The sequence below is a fragment of the Punica granatum genome, chromosome 1 (genome assembly GCF_007655135.1).
Source record: "Punica granatum isolate Tunisia-2019 chromosome 1, ASM765513v2, whole genome shotgun sequence".
In the NCBI taxonomy this organism is placed as follows: Eukaryota; Viridiplantae; Streptophyta; class Magnoliopsida; order Myrtales; family Lythraceae; genus Punica; species Punica granatum.
The window spans coordinates 41,580,963-41,598,065 of record NC_045127.1 but is presented as its reverse complement, the minus strand read 5'-3'; the positions used below and the strand labels follow the sequence as shown (position 1 = coordinate 41,598,065).

Genomic DNA, 17,103 nt, shown 5'->3' with positions numbered 1-17,103 from the left:
TGATATTACATATCACTCCACAACAATTTATTAAATCTCATTCAATCAACAACTTGTTGGTTTTACTATCCCACTTTCTCCCCTTTTCTCTTTTCTTATTTTTTTTGGCCAACAAAAATGGAAAGTCACCAATATAGTCTCTCACGAGGATATTTGAAGTGATTCTAAACATGCCGCTATGTCCAATTAGCACAAACATGGGTTCTATCACATTCAATGAGATGAGAGTAGTTACCACAGTTAACTCTATAGTTGGTTAATTAATTTTTATTTTTAAAAATTATAAGAGAAGTTCATCAGTAAAGTATAATAAAATAAAAGATTGAACAATTTTTTCACTAACAACATGAGAATCTTTAAAATATCAGGTAAGGGTATGTTCCACTGCAATACTCCATTTCTCTATGGTTGGTTAATCTGGTCCAATACGATGTCCTCCTATCTGATATAAAAGGATTAATCTCGCTATCCTTTGCATTGAAGGTCTCATTTCAAATCCAACCTCGCACTAGTTTATAGCACAGTCGTGCATTTTACTTGTTTTATCTTATCCAAAGTGCATGTTAAGGATCAAAGAGGTGCAACGCAGTAGTGCACGTTTTCGCCTGATAATCAAGAAGTTACATGTTCGGTAATCGTTGTGGGACTATCCGTGTTCCTTCATTAGCTATTAGAATTTTTATTTTATTGTATTGAACCCATAAATTTTCCTTGGAACCGGAAAAAGAGGTGCATGTTGTGGTTCCTAATTTCAATAGGAGGCCATTAATATATATATATAGATATAGATGCTTCATTTCCGCATATGTACAAGGAGCAAAGTCCGACTAGCCAAAATCTGTAGCACAGTGGGTATTTAAAATGTGATTTTTGTCTGGTTAAGAAAATCGAAATCCATGTCCAAATTTGAAGCTGGTGGACTTGTTGATGAACAACGTTCAAGTTTTGTGGAGGGGTGCACATGCCATTTTCATGGGCATGTGCTGCGGATTGTGGATGGGACGGAGTAGGAGAGCCATTGACTCAGTGCCAGTCTCTCTCCACATGTGTGCAGTAGTTGGGAGAGGCTGACTCAGAGAGATGAATGAGATTATGAATGGGGAGATTTGTTTTTAAGGAGGTAAATAAGAGTATAAAATTTTCGAATTAGGGATGAGAATGCTATTATATATAATTTTATCGAAAATAGGAAAAATAATATGTAAATTTTCATATTTTTATTCATCCAAAAAATGTAAACTTATTGTAAATTTTCTTTGTACCTTAAGATTTTAAGGGAGCGACTATTCCCTCGACTTCTCTTGATCCATCCCTGAATGAGATGGCAATAGATCAAATATGTGATGTAGAGTACAGAAGAAGGGAAGTTGAACTCCATGCATGCATGCATGGTGGTGTGGTCCAGCCAAGAAGCCAACGACACGTTTCAGAGATTCCGCAAGGACGCTGGGGCTGTTCCTTTTTTCTTTTTTTCTTTTTTTTTGGCCATTTTTTTTTTTTAGTATTCTTTTGCTTGGAACTTGGAAGAAATAGATAAATGCGATTAAATTTGCGGAATGTTGTTGCCCAATTCATCCACTTATTCAAGAAAAACTTAGCCAAGACGAAGGATCATCAAAGGCGGCTATGTTGAAGTATCATCAAGGTCATATTTGGTGGTGGGAGTCGAATCCTTAAATAAAATGTCTTGTTCATCCCTCCCCCATAGCGCCGAGCAAGATGGATTTCCCCACCCACGGGAACCACGCTCCTCTTATCTTTTTCAATTTATATAAATTTTGATTTTCTAAATTTTTTTTATCATACAAATTCCTTTATTTTGGTGTGCACCACCTAATATTTGAAAGTACAATGGATTCGCTTGATCAAGGTTCGAGTGAGATCGATCTACTAAGGGATAAAGCTCTCTCGATCACAAGTGTGTTAAATCGCCTAAAACTAATCCACATTGATAAAAGAAAAACCTTTTTTAATTTATCACCAATTTAGGTAGTCTTGTGAGATTAGAAATGTCATTGCTTTTTCAATGAAACGTAAGACTAATTCTGTTTTGCGTATGGACTTAACCGTTATTGCAAGATGCTTTTAATGAGTATCGAACTCCTAATGCAAGTAAAGTTTGTCTATTTAAAATAAGCGGTCCACTTAGGACATATTATATTACGATCATAGTTTTCTAAATAGAATTATTGAAAATTCAAATTAGAAGTAACAAGGAGAAATGTTAGTTTTCGTACTGTATGAAATATTAATTACTACACTCTTTTGAAAAAATTTGGAGTATCAATTGAAAATTCAGAGTCTTTATATAAGAGTAATTTTGTCATTAGCTTCAATTATACTCTACATTAATTATCACACAAACTATTATTATAAACCAAAGAATTGATCAAAATATTTCCGACCCGTAGTAAAGCGTAGGGGTTGCATCCTAGTGAATTATTGGGATGGGATGAGCCTCAAAATCCTCTGCATCTGATATTAAAATCTCAATCTAGTATTTGCTAAACACAAGGTTTAGGACGGAGATATCAAAATGAAATTAGAGCGGACCCACCCGCTCCACGCGCGGCCAAACTAAAACATTGTAAAACCGAGTAATTTTGTTAACGGGAATAGTGAGAATAGTTAACAAAAAAATAATGATAATTTCTCTTCCTCTTAGGTATGGGCAAAAAAATCTACGTTCTGTAATTTATTTCTTTTCTCCAGAACAAAATTAGGATTGAGAGGTGGTTATGAGGAAGTGTTTGTGGGAGTTACTCCACGTTTAACCTACACAACTACACGTACTTAATCCTATTAGAGAGTTAGAAGAGAGAGGATTTTCTTCTCTTTTTTATAATCTATATATAATATATAATGGTGAAATAACTCACCATATTCCACCTTTTATATGCTAAAAATATAGGGGTGTCCTAACAGAGTTGGTCGCTTAAAGAGGAAAATTAATATGGAACCTTTAATTTATATTTAGTAAACTTAATATAAAATTTTCCTTGAAAATTTATTTTTAACTATTTAGATGGAAATTAATAATCAAATTTTTATAATAAATTAATCCTAATATTTTATTTCAATCACTTTGAACAAATTTTATTTCGTTCCTGGCTGCATCAGAATAAGAGGAAAATTTATTTTTAAAAAAACTTGAAAAAACATAAAAGTGAAAGAGAGAAACAATTAAGAGAAAAATTGTAGGTTATCTTATAAAAAAAGACAATGATTAGGAGAACAAAATTAGTTTAATTGAACATTATAGAGGTGAACAAATTTGAATAGAATAAAAGAGGATTGGAAAGTTTGATTCAATTGAACAAAATTAGTCTCTAACATTATAGAGGTGAACAAAATTAGTCTCTAGCAGAAGTAAAGCTCCAAGCACATCCTCAGTCGTAGTGTGGACCTCAAATAGAAGAACTTGCAAAGGGATAACTTTAGAAGACGGTCTTCAAGACACATTATATAAGTTCTCGTGTGCGATCCTCAAGCAATTCTTTATATCTGATGCCATTTTTAAAACAATAGGTGGTCGACAATTTTTTTCTCAAGGATTGCACGTAAGAAAATCAATTTCCCAAAATAACATGTAATTTCCGGAATCCTTGATTTTAAAACCGACTATCTGTATTTTTCCTTTAAACATAGGCACCTTAATTATCCTTCACTGATAAAAACTCAAAACCCTTTGATTACCATGTTTTACCCAATTGAAGAAGGGTTGGAGACAGAGAAATTGATATTCTCAGTCACGAAAAATATTCATTTCAGGGTGTTTTCAGTCAAATGATCATTTCTGGAACTTGAATATATTTTTCGATAAATTTTCTCCGCTCAAAGGTGTTTACAATCTTCCAAATGGGTGAAAATGAAGTTTTTGAGAAGTTCAGGGTCGGAGGCGTAATTATTTCCGACTATACTAGTTCAGACGGAAACTAATTCGAACTAGTTCCGTCTTTCCGGAAAATTTGAGGAAGCTAGCGGGGGTAGTGCCCAGGCCCCATCCGAGTCAGACAGCTAGTGCCCTTTAGAGCCCTGAATTTCAAAAGTAAATTTTATTTTCATCTCTGCACTTTTAGAAACTGCAAAACGACCCCTCAGTCCCCTTCCTCTATAAATAGAGGGTTATTTTCAGAGAAATGAATCTTTTTTGGCCATTCTCACATGCTGAGACTGTGCCGAAATCAACCCAAAAATCCTAAATATATACCTATATGTACACGATACTAGTAATGATCGATCATTCTTGCACACGAGAACTCTTGAAGGGCGATTAACCCGAAGATCGGATGAGAAAAGGCATAAACTCCACAAGGAGTGTTCTAGCTGGGGAGGATTCCAGCTCCCTAGCTCGGGTCTGAACCCATTTCTTTCATGTTCCTCCATTTCTTGCTCGGTTATGCAATAATCTAGTGAAATCTCACACATTTCTTTTTTTTTTCTTTGATTCCCGAGCTTAACACCTACTTAATGACGGATTGATGATTATTGAATCCTCAAATCAACCCCAACGGGACCTCATGATGCCGGCTTAGGCAAAGGAAGAAGGGTCGGGATGATTTGAGTATTATGTTTATATTGTTAATGTGTATATGTAAGCTAGATTTTGTTCATTTGTGTATAGAACTAATTCTGCCTCGCCTAGGGACAGATTTGCTAGGTTAAGCCTTAGTGGAGCTCACTGGGTCTCGGATTAGGGTAGGGCCAAGAGTTTCGTTGATTAATTGGACTTAATATCACTTGAAATTGATGTTTGTATCCCGAGTCTCCAGGAGCCGAACATGTGAGTTGTTCAAATTGAGTCAAAATCAATTAGTTGGCTTGATAAGTCACGGGTCATGAGGTCCAAGTGGGATTAATTGGTTAATTGGTTCTAAATTGCTTGAATCCGGTTGCATAGATCTCGGTTCTCTAGGAGTGTATGTCCAAATTGATTAATTGTCCTCATTTGGCTCAAAGAAAATGAAATATACGAGTCTGTGTATACGTATGCATGAGGTCAAATGTGATATTGAAAGTCTAGATGTCAATCGGGTGTTTTAATGAATTGGAGTCTTAATTTGGTTAATTAATCATTTACACTTGGCCTTAATTCATGGAAATTGGAGACTAATCAACCCACTCAGAAGAGAGTCTTAGGATCAAGCGACAAAGGTTCGTCTAACCTTGTGGAGGTAGGACTCTTAGCGTTGGGATTAAATTGATTATTAAGTCTTTCACGTGGTTAGAAATCGGCGTTAATTGATTAAGTGTTGAACTTGTGTGGAAATCGATTAATCAAGATTAAAATTGGTTGATCACTTCAATTTGGCACTTAATTCACGATTTTTGGGATAATTCACTTATCTAGAGAGCCCTAGGGTTTAATCAAGAAAGGCTACTTAGCCTTGAGGGATTTAGGATTCTTTTAGAATTCTCGGGGTTAAATGGATAACCATGTAAATTCAGGCCTTAATAAAATTGGGATAAATTGTGAAGGATAAAAGTTGTGAATAAAATGAATAGACTTAGGAAATTCACTTAGATTTTCATAGGTTAGGGCCGTAGGCCCATTTTCCTATGTTCGGACCTTAAGCCCATTTCTAGGCCCACTTGATCCATTGAAGTGTCTCGGCCTATTGGAGGCATGATGAAAGAATGAAGATGTACATGGATGAATGTATGTAAACATGAGTGTATGGAAGGGATGGATGTGTGTATGTACTTGACTGTATCGATGTGTGGGTACATGTGTGACGTACAAGAGATGTAATCGTAATTTTTCATATACATGTGTGACGTACAGGAGGTGTAATCGTAATTTTTTATACTTGTATATACGCGAATACGACCCTAGACTTGTAGGATAAAACAATTGGGCATTAACATTAGAATTGACAAGTTAGGAAATGAGCTACCGATTCGGGCGAGACTATTACTTGCAAGCGATAGAATCGTAATAGATTGTCAGGATTCGGATCACTAATTCAAAATTGATAGTTAAATCCACAGGAGGTTAATATCTGGACCTCATAGTGGATTAATAGGTGGCTTATCGACCTATGAAAACAGTTAGTGACGACTTCAGATCAATCCTAAGCAATCAGAATAATCTAACCTCAAGTCAGTCAAAAATTTTGGGCTCCACGGCCGACCGCCCCCATCAGGCAAGGTCACCGAGGACACAGACACGTACGTAAAAATGAATATGACAGTTGGCATTATTATAACAAGATGAATTTGGAATATAAGTCCTCTACCAAAGTCATACCTCATAGAAAATATCGCCTAGGAAATTGTTTCCATCCTTTCCATCCGCTTCCAACCGTTATTCAAACAGTGATTTTCACGCACATGATAGAATTTTTGTCATTCTACTTACCTGAAACACCTCGTAATTATAACCGAATGGATATTTGAACAAGAGGTCGTCAAATTGAATATGCTGAGATACCTCGTGATGTCTATTGGATAAATATATATATATATATATATATCGGTTAACCAAAATACAAATTCATATAAATGTACGAATAATACAAGTACATATAAACAAAGTTTCAGGATATACATATGAGAAAAGCATAATGCACGTAAAAGTTTGTAAATTGGAAGATTAACCCAAATAAATTTCAGGATTTAGAGAAAGGGCAGCTTATTAATGAAAGATACCGGATTGACCAAAGGAAAAGCAAAACCATACTATCCCGTGTAGCCAGACTAGCTTGTTCATACATAATTACATACACACACATAAGTTCCAATAAACTATGGAGCCTTGCAAAGTGAAAATTGTTCGGTTAGATATTGCCCCAAGAACATCACCATGTGCAGCTGATCACGTAATCCGGGCGGCTGGTTTCTCTTTCGATCTTTAACTAAGACAATTATATGGCAGCGTAACTGATGTTGATACGAGGAGCTCCAAAATCTTAGGTCTTATGACTCTTACCTACTCGTGTAGGGCCACGATCTATAAACAAGCAAGCGAGCTGGCTACACTGCGTCGAGCTGAGATTGGGATCGTGATGTTCTCACCTACAGGAACGCCCTTCTCATTTGGGACTCCGACAATTGGCGCGTTGGTGGAGCGATACCTCAAGAGGAACATCCGTGGGAAGCTGCATGATGATGGTAGTATGCAACCGATCCTGGAAGCCAATAAGAGGACAAGGATCGACGAACTAGGAGAAATCCTGAACGAGACTCTCTCCCAATTAGAGGCCGAGAAGAAGCGTGGGAAGTCACTTCAGCGGTTAATCAAGGCGTCCCAGACAGCGAATGCAGCAAGAGGCGAAGTTAGCTGGAGGGATGCTAAGATTGGAGCACTCAGCATGCCGCAACTCGAGCGAGTACCATCGTCCATGGAGCGATTTTATGGTGATCTTATGAACCATATGAAGCAAGGCAGCAATGACGGCCAACACAATAATAATGATAATGATAACGTGGTTGCTTCCACGGACTCCTTATTGGAAGTCATGAATTTCGACGATGAAGTTAGTGACTTTGAGATCGGAAATGAGGCATCTACGGGATGAACAGTCGTAATTGATATTATTTGATATGATTTTCTTAGTGATTATGTATCAACAAACGTGGTTTCTTCTGTGCATAACAATCTTAATGAAACATTAATTTTGGGAATCGACTTCTACGCTCCTCAAGCAGCAGTAGAAAGTGAAATAATAGCTATTAAATATTTTGTGAAGTATATCAAGTTTATTCATATTTATACTATAAAGTCAAAACGTTTGTTTCGGTCTCACTTTCTTCGATTTTGCCCTTATTATTTTTAAGAATTACTTTTATTTTTTTATAAGAGAGGCTCGTGGAGTCTAATATAAGAAAATATAAATCCCAGTAGCTAATAAAAGGGCACGGCCAGTCTCACTGGATGTCGAATCTCAATCCTCCTAGTTACCAGGCGAGAGTATGCACCATTGCGCTGCACCGTCTTTTAATGGATTAATTTTAATACCAATGGTTTCAAATTGTTACCTTCCAAACATTTTTGCTTAGGGTGCGTTCGTTTCAACTTAATTAAAGTGCCTAAAAGTTAATTACAAGTTAGTTATAAGAGAAAATGAACGTAACAAAGATGAGAAAATGAGAGATAAAGATTTTAAACTACTTAATCATTAAACAAAAAACACTTAATGAAATAAGTAGAAAATTTTAACTAAATGAAATAAGTTATTCTTCATTTATTGGCGCTCTTTATCTCTCACAAAACTTTTCTCATTCTTATTAATTCCTTCATTCTTCCTATAAATTTATTTCCTTAACTAATTAAGTGCTTAATTTTTAAGTACTGAATTTGTCAAATATCACATTATTCTTAGATCAACACTTAATTTTTAACAATTATATTTCAGTACAACATTCACAAACCAACCCTAAGTGGTGAGAGAAAAATAACGAACTAGTAAACCAAAGATACTCCTAAATAATTAAAAGACGGTATAGAGTAGTGGCACACGCTCTCGTCTGTTGACCTAGAGGTTGTAGGTTCGATATCTAGTGGTTGTAGGTTCGATACCTAGTGGAACTACCTGTGTCCCTTTATTAGTTATTTAAGATTTATCTTTCATTATACTAGGTATTGAGTCTCCTTTGTAACCGGAAAAAATACACCTAAATAGCTATATTTAAAGGGTTAGTTAAAAAAAAAAGAAAACAAATTTTGCACCTTTTTCTATTCTTAGCATGAACTGGGGGTGGACGGAGGGGTGCATAGGGGTCGAAAAATTTAGAAGAAAAAGGAAAATCGTGAAAGGGAAAGGAAGAAGGGGATCGGCGATCCCCCCAGAATGTAGGCCTCATCAATCTTGACTTGGAGAGTTTCATCTCTTAAGAGACTGACCTGACTTGAACTAGGATTAATTGAGACACATTGGGTATCCGGATATCAGGATATACACCTAAAAAATAGAAGAAACTCCATTTTGGGTCGCTGGGACTTTTGTTATTGCCAACAACCCATAGTGGGAAAGTTCCGGCCAACGGCATAGCCCCACCAAGCGGAATTCTCATGGGCAACTACCATCCTTCCAATTGAGTCGTCGGTGACCTCTTGAGAGGCCCCTGTGCCCCCTTTCTCCTCCTTAAGTTCCCGAGATTTAATTTTCTTTCAGTTTTGTTCCTTCTTTTTAAAATTTTCAGAATATAATTTTTATTACAAAATTTTACGGGGCTCATTTGGCCAATCTTCTTGCACCACATGGCACCTTTAAGGCCACATAGGCACTTTCGATTAAATTAACAAAAAAAAAGCATAGTGCCAAATGTGATGAAATCGGAAATCAATGTATGTCCATGCATAGGAAAATTGTTCATGCTAAAATTATAAATTTTTTTGTAAAGTTCATTTTTTTTAACTAAGCCGATTTTAAGTTAATGAATTTATTTGAAATCAAACCGATTATTTCGTAATTATAATAAATAAATTTCCTTCCACTGAAAAAATAATAAATAAATTTCCAATCCCAATTTGGCAATTTTCAAAAGATGATTCTTTAAAATCAAATTTTGAATGTTTGTTTTTTTTTTGGGGAGCACCAAACCTAATAATTTTACGAGCAATTCAATTTAATTTTAAAAATCTTCTTCATGAGTAAACATGGTTAGGCCTGTCACCAAAAATATGTTACTCGCATTATATATCGTGTATGGAAATGAAATCCTAAAATCCAAAAGGGAAAGCGAGCAATATGAAGTCTAGCTCATCTCACACACACACACACACACATATATATATATATATATATATATATATTTTTCGGTAGATCATCATGCCATATATTTCACCATGTAACATCTAAATGCTCAATTTATACCTGAAAGAGAAAAATCATTATGCATAGGATGGAGATCAAGAGGATCGAGAATCGAGAATACCGTCTTCACATGTTCTGACTACGCAGGCGTATATCGTTCCTTTTCCTTTTGCTTTCATATGTGTTTACTTTCAAAAGATACATATCTTAATATAGATAACAAAGGGATGGGTTTTCAGGGTCGCTATAGTTTGGAGATCAAGAGGATCGAGAATCGAGAATACCGTCTTCACAATGTTCCGACTACGTAGTTGTATATTGTTCCTTTTCCTTTTGCTTTCATATGTGTTTACTTTCAAAAGATACATATCTTAGTATAGATAACAAAGGGATGGGTTTTCAACAATGTATCTGCCCCATACTCAAACACATCTGGAAAACATATTTACTGAGCTCAGCCACATGGTACGACCGAATCACAGGTGGGGCGTTTTTTACATAGTTTTTGTCAAATTAATTGGGAAGCATGTCACGTTTGAACAGCAAAACTAGTTCACATAGTATGATAGTGCACGCGTGAAAAATAAAATGTCTTATGTTTCGTTAAACATCATAGTGCTTGCTTGTGTTGATCGTTTTCCGAGCCAGCTTTGCTAAATACCGCACGATGGCTTTTAAGCTGAGCAAGTTAGATACGAGGTATTACTTATGTAGGGCAGGGATGTATACAAAAGTAAGCGGGCTGGCAACCTTGTGTGGGGCCGAGATCGGGGTCGTCATTGATCGTGATATGTCTTAGAGCCGGTTTTATGTATTTGGATAATTCCTTTTATGACAATAAGGTTTATTCTATTATTTGTACATTATTTATGTTTATTAGAATAAAGTCCTTATGATATTTTGAATGCTTTATTCTTAAAGAGTTAAGAAAGTGAATGACAAAGTAATTTGGTAATAATATCTTTAAACTGTTCATGATCATAGGAGATTTAACCGGATGTTATATCTCCGGATAGATCGTCAAATCTGTCTGTATCTATTATTAGCATATAGATACTAATGAAGATGGAATAGTGAGTCTCATGCTATCTATAACTGTTATCAAGACAGACATATGGATGCTTATATGATAAGTAGTCGAACGTGACGTGCAGATAATATTCATTACGGTAATTTACTTATGTTAATGAATGTTATCTGGATCGTATTAGTGCATATAGTCCTTACACCTGAGATGAAACACTATCTCATGTATAGGTTATTAGGATTTGTTACTGCTAATGTATTTGTGCTTAGCATGAGTATTCAACAAATAATGGTTCTAGTTAGTTATATTTGGAGGTAGGTGTCCAATCAAGACGGAGTTCACTAATCAGAGTAAATAGGGAAAATGTCATATGGAAATGTGTTTTATTCTGGATTAAGAAATCCTCGGTCGGAGTAGATAGAATTGAATAGAAAAGAGTTTTTGTTTAGGTTCTACAGATATAAGAATGAAATCAGAGAATTCATATGATCAGCTATAGGGTTTGGAATTTACCGTAGCTCTAGTTGGATCGGGATCTTGTAGTGAAAAGACTCAGTGCATGTCATATACGATTAGAGGTTTATTATAATATTTCAATTATACATTCGTCATCATTTGGATTGTCGCGATATGTTGCTAGGTGTCACTAGTGAACTTTGGGAACCAAGAGCATTTTGGGAATTATACTTTTGGTTACAAAAAGAGTTTCTGGTGATGTCAAATGAGTTGATATTATAATCTCATTACTATTTGGTGATGAACCTAGATAGTCACAGACATTGAGTATGTCTTAGCCGAGAAAAGAATTAATTCTAATTAAGGGAATTAAGTAGGAATTAATTATCGAACGAGGCTTGCAACGTTGTTGCAAGGGTACTAGCACATCCTGAAGCCGAGTTCAATATCAATGATAAATCTAATTAGAGAAATATGATAGTTTTTTTATTTGGAAAGTTTCTATAAATAGATTGTCTATTGATGGAAACTCATGTTAAGGACTTATTTGATTTTTCTTTCTCACTACAAGGGCAAATCATTAGATGACTTAGAGTGTGAGGACTTATTTATGATTTATTAATTAATGTGGATTAATTAATAATTATATTTTAGTCCCTAGAATAAAGATATATAGATATGATCTTACAGTTAACCCTAGAGAACAATCTATCAATAAGATCTGCTGTTAAGAGAGATTGAGAGGGAGTTCGGCTGAGAGGTTTTCAGCAGTACAGTCGCAACTTCCTGAGGTCATTCAGAGTCTTCCTCAACTTCGGTTCGGCAATCCGGCGTTGTTCTTGGTGTCCTTGAAGCGATCCTTTCATTCCATGACGAGTTAGTTTGATCGATTCAAATTGACAAGTTAGTAAAGTCTAAACTTTTCTTGTGGATTCGACATGTGATGTTATTCATTTGTTTAAAAGGTGATTCTGGTGTCAAGATGTGATCTTGAAGTTTTTGATTAAACGAGCACATGCTCGGTTTTCTATCAGTGGTATCAAAGCCACCCTTATATTCGATTAGATACATGTTTTGGGCATAATTTTGGTGGTTGATTGTGAATTATTGAAGTGTTTGATGAATCAATATCAAGTCGGGCACGAGAAATCGTTTCTCGTAACCGGCCCTAGATAATTCAATTTGATTGATTTTCTTGGTGCTAAGCAGCCACAGAATGGCCTATACAGGCCAAGAACAATTGTTGATCCCAGACTGTTGGTAGGTCTTGAGGTGGCTGCTGGTTTTCCGATGGTCCGATGGTCGCGGTGAGGACACACGAGCGGCTGTCGATGGTCGTTTGCTGCTGTTGATGGTCGTTAGCTACTATTGCTGGTCGCTGGCTACTGCTGTTGGTCACTGGCGGCTGTAGCTGGCTGCTCCCGGTCGGCTGGAGGCTGTCGGGCAATCGCTGGCCACTCTCGATTGTAGGACGGTTGGTTATAGGCGACCATGCTTCTTGGCTATGATGCCTGAGGTGCACGGCTGCCCCGAGCCGACGATAGTCTTGTAACGGGCAATTTCGATATTTTCGGAAATAAGATTTTCAAAACGATTAATTACCAAAATTGTTTCGTAAAATTTGATTTTACGGAAATCAAATATTTGATATCCTATTCTAATGAGATTAGATATTTGATATTTGCTATCAAAAACGATTATGGAAGATACACTAGATATATGGTATCTTGTATATTTTTCAAAAATGAAATTTTCCTAATATTTGATATTTGGATATTTTGTAAAGAGTTATAAAATTGACACAAAATTTATTTTCCTATTATGCTATTAGTTTCCTTTCTTAAATTTCGAGCATGGTGTGTGATTATGGACTTTAGGTAAATTTTGCTTAATTCTTGTGGCTCCTGGATTAGGCTAATATTAAGTCCATGATCATGCTTTTTATTGATTCTGATTACATATTTATGCATGTGATGTGCGAATATGGATAATGTGTAAAGTGGAGCCAAATATTAATTAGGTCACCTAATAGAAAATCTTCCAAATTAAAATATTAAGTCGGGAATGGCACGAGGTTGTGAACCTCTGTCATGGCTCTCCACCAAAGCATTCTCCAGAGAATTTTAGTTTGTTTCGTTGTTGGTCGTGGACACATAAGGGACGAGATAGACTAATAGATCTTTTTCCATGAATGTTGAAGCATGTGATGTTTTAGATTGTCAACTACCAATAATGGCAGGTACCGGAGGTAGCTGATATATGGGATTTGGTGGGTTAGACTTAACTATGTATGATGGACCAATAACGGCAGGCACTTGAGGTCCGAAGTACTAGGAGCCGAATTGATTGAACCGTACATAGAGATGTACTGAACAAGGAGTTGTTTGCTTGTAGAATAATTGTTTCCAATAATAGCAGGTACCTAAGGGAATCAACATTTTATGAGAATTCAATCACCCACTATGAATCTTTCCCGAATAGGATTCTCATTTCCTATTTTGGAAGTGTAGGATTTGAAAAGATAGTGGGAGACCATTTTGATTGAAAGTTGATGGTCATTATGGTTTAAATATGGAAATTCATTAATTTAATTTTGTTATTTTCTGCAATCACCATGAGTATGAAATCTATGAATCATCTCTCGAGTATACTGAATGATAATAGACTCACGAGGCCTAACTTTTCGGACTGGCTCCGTGACTTGAACATTGTCCTTAACATGGAGACTCTGGGATACATCCTAGAGACTCAGGTGATTAAACCCTCAACAAGGATGCTTCTACTAATTAGCAGGACACATATGATTTGTGGTCTGTTGATGACATGGAGGTCCGCTACTACATGCTTGCTTCTATAAGCAATGAGTTGCAGTGGTAGCATGAGAACATGAAGAGCGCTCGTGAGGTCTTGAAGAATCTCAGGGAGCTCTATGAGGAGAACAACAGGATCGCACAATATGAGATATCGAAGGAATTATTCCGTGAGAGAATGCAGGAAGGGACTAAAGTTGGAGCTCATGTGCAGAAGATGATCAGGCAGATTTAGCAGCTTGAGAAACTTGAGTTCTAGATGGATAAAGAACTTCATGTGGATTTAGTTATTTAGTCTCTCCTAGATTCTTTCTCAGGGACCATTGTGAACTTTCACATGAACAAGCTATCATGTTCACTATCTGAGCTGCTGAACATGTTAGTCACTGCCCAGAATGCGATGACCAACAAGAGGAAGGATAAGGAAGTCGTTCTTGTGGCTAATGCTTCTTCCAGTAAGACTGGTAAAAAGTAGAAGAAGTCCAAAAAAGGTTCTATTCCTCAGCAGTCGGCAGGGGTGTCCAAGAACAAGGGCAATGCAAAGGTTGCTGCAAATAAGGGAACTTGCTTCCACTGCGGCAAGGATGGACATTGTAAGAGGAACTGCCCTCAGTACCTCACCTTGTTGAAGGTGAACAAGGGAAGGAAACCTTCAGAAGGTATGTTTATCTCTTGTTATGTTAGTTTCAATGGTTCATATAGCTCATCTACAGCTTGGGTTCTTGATATTGGTGCAAGCTTACACATTTGTACCTCTATGCATGAACTAGCAAGCAGTGGGGTCCTCGGAAGGAATAAGGTCTGCTTGAAGATTGACAATAGAGCAGGTGTTGCGGCCAAAGCTGTGGGGTCGACTTCGTTACATCTGGATGGACATGTTTTATTTTTACATCGTGTTTTATTTTATCGAACGCCTATCGGAACATTATTTTTGTTTCTGGTTTGACTAGGAATCGATATTTGTTTGATTTCAAACATGATGTTTGCGGCATTTATTATGGTAATAGAATTATTGGTGTTGGTTATTTACACGATGGTCTTTATTATCTTAGAGCTAGAAATGAGACAATTTCGAACATGATTGAGATTAACACCGTATCCGAATCTACTCAAATTCTAAAGCAACTTTGTCACCTTAGACTAGGGCATGTTGCTGATGATAGGATAAGAAAGTTGGAGAAGATAGAACTTATAGTTTCATTGGGTTCTGAACCTAATTCGACTTGTGAGTCTTGTCTTCAAGGAAAGATGACTAGGACTCCATTTGTGGGAAAAATGAAGAGGGCTAAGGAAGTTTTAGAACTCATACATAGCGATGTGTGTGGTCTATTTAGTGAAGTGGCTCGGGGTGGTTATTCCTACTTCATCACCTTTACCGATGATTATTCTCATTTTGGGTATGTTTATCTTATAAACATGAATCATTTGAAAAGTTAAAGGAATTCAAGGCTGAAGTAGAGAAGCAGAAAGGGAAGAGCATCAAAACTCTTCGATTGTTTTGAGGATGAGAGTACATGAGTACTGAGTTTGGTGATTTCCTGAAGGAACACGGTATTGTTTCTCAATTTACTCCACTAGGAACACCACACTTGAATGAAGTTTATGATAGGAGAATCGTACCCTGTTGGACACGGTTTGATTTATGATGAGCTATACAGATTCCCCATTTCGATGTGGGGATATGCGCTCATAATACTTCTTAACAAGATTCTGAGCAAGTCGGTCTCTACCACTCCATATGAGATGCGAAATGGTTGTCCAAGATTTCTATAGACGTGCAGAAAGTAGCTTCAGTGGACATTATTGCTGATCAACTCACGAAGGCCATGACGCAACAGCAACTAGAGAAACATCTTGAGAAGATGAATCTTATATACTGTACTGAGTGGCTCTACTTTAAGTGGGAGATTGTTAGTGATATAACCAAGAGTCGGTTTTATTTATTTGGATAATTCCTTTTATGATAATAAAGTTTATTCTATTATTCGTATACTGTTTATGTTTATTAGAATAAAATCCTTATGATATATTGAATGCTTCATTCTTGAAGAGTTAAGAATATGAGTGACGAAATAATTCGGTAAGAATATCTTTAAACTGTTCACGATCATAAGAGACTTAACCGGACATTATTTTTCCGGATTGATTGTCACCTCTGTCTGTATCCATGATTAGTATACAGATACTAACGAAGATGGAATAGTGAGTTTCATACTATTTGATAACTCTTATCAGGACAGACATGTTAATGCTTATATGATAAGTAGTCGAACGTGACGTGCAGATAATATTCATTACGGTAATTTACTTATGTTAATGAATGTTATCTGGATCGTATTAGTGCATATAGTCCTTACACCTGAGATGAAACACTATCTCATGTATAGGTTATTAGGATTTGTTACTGCTAATATATTTGTGCTTAGCATGAGTATTCAACAAATAGTGGTTCTAGTTAGTTATATTTGGAGGTAGGTGTCCAATCAAGACGGAGTTCACTAATCAGAGTAAATAGGGAAAATGTCATATGGAAATGTGTTTTATTCTGGATTAAGAAATCCTCGGTCGAAGTAGATAGAATTGAATAGAAAAGAGTTTTTGTTCAAGTTCTACAGATATAAGAATGAAATTAGAGAATCCATATGATCAGCTATAGGGTTTGGCATTTATCATAGCTCTAGCTAGTTCAGAATCTTATAGTAAAGGGATTCAGTGCATGGCATATATATTAGAGGTTTATTAGAATGTTTTAATTATACGTTCGTCATCATTTGGATTGTCACAATATGCTGCCAGGTGTCACTTGTAAACTTTGGGAACCAATGGCATTTTGGAAATTATGCTTTTGGTTACAAAAGAGCTTCTGGTAATGTCAAATGAGTTAATATTATAATCACATTACTATTTGGTAATGAACTTAGTTAGTCACACACATTGAGCGTGTTTAAGCCGAGAAAAGAATTAATTCTAATTAAGGAATTTAATTAGGAATTAATTATCGAACGGGGCTTGCAATGTGGTTGCAAGGGTGCTAGCACATCTTGAAACAGAG

The 17,103-nt window shown here is 36.2% G+C and overlaps 2 protein-coding genes across 2 annotated transcripts; both read left to right on the top strand.

The window, feature by feature from the left end:
* The first annotated feature begins 6,749 nt into the window (after positions 1 to 6,749).
* On the top strand, positions 6,750 to 7,520 carry LOC116206233 (agamous-like MADS-box protein AGL29). Its single transcript, XM_031539051.1, has 2 exons — positions 6,750 to 6,778; positions 6,878 to 7,520. Exons 1-2 carry the CDS (start codon positions 6,750 to 6,752, stop codon positions 7,518 to 7,520), a joined length of 672 nt encoding a protein of 223 aa, XP_031394911.1.
* A 6,335-nt stretch (positions 7,521 to 13,855) lies between these two features.
* LOC116206223 lies at positions 13,856 to 14,286 on the top strand. The gene is made up of 2 exons (XM_031539040.1): positions 13,856 to 13,993; positions 14,119 to 14,286. The coding sequence occupies exons 1-2, from the start codon at positions 13,856 to 13,858 to the stop codon at positions 14,284 to 14,286; spliced, it is 306 nt and encodes a 101-aa protein (XP_031394900.1).
* The last annotated feature ends 2,817 nt before the right edge of the window (positions 14,287 to 17,103 follow it).

Coding starts and splice junctions, on each gene's coding strand:
- LOC116206233 (XM_031539051.1), top strand. CDS start 6,750: ATGGAGCCTTGCAAAGTGAAAATTGTTCG. Junction 6,779..6,877: donor TGCAAAGTGAAAATTGTTCG/GTTAGATATTGC, acceptor ATTATATGGCAG/CGTAACTGATGTTGATACGA.
- LOC116206223 (XM_031539040.1), top strand. CDS start 13,856: ATGAGTATGAAATCTATGAATCATCTCTCGAGTATACTGAATGATAAT. Junction 13,994..14,118: donor GATACATCCTAGAGACTCAG/GTGATTAAACCC, acceptor TTGCAGTGGTAG/CATGAGAACATGAAGAGCGC.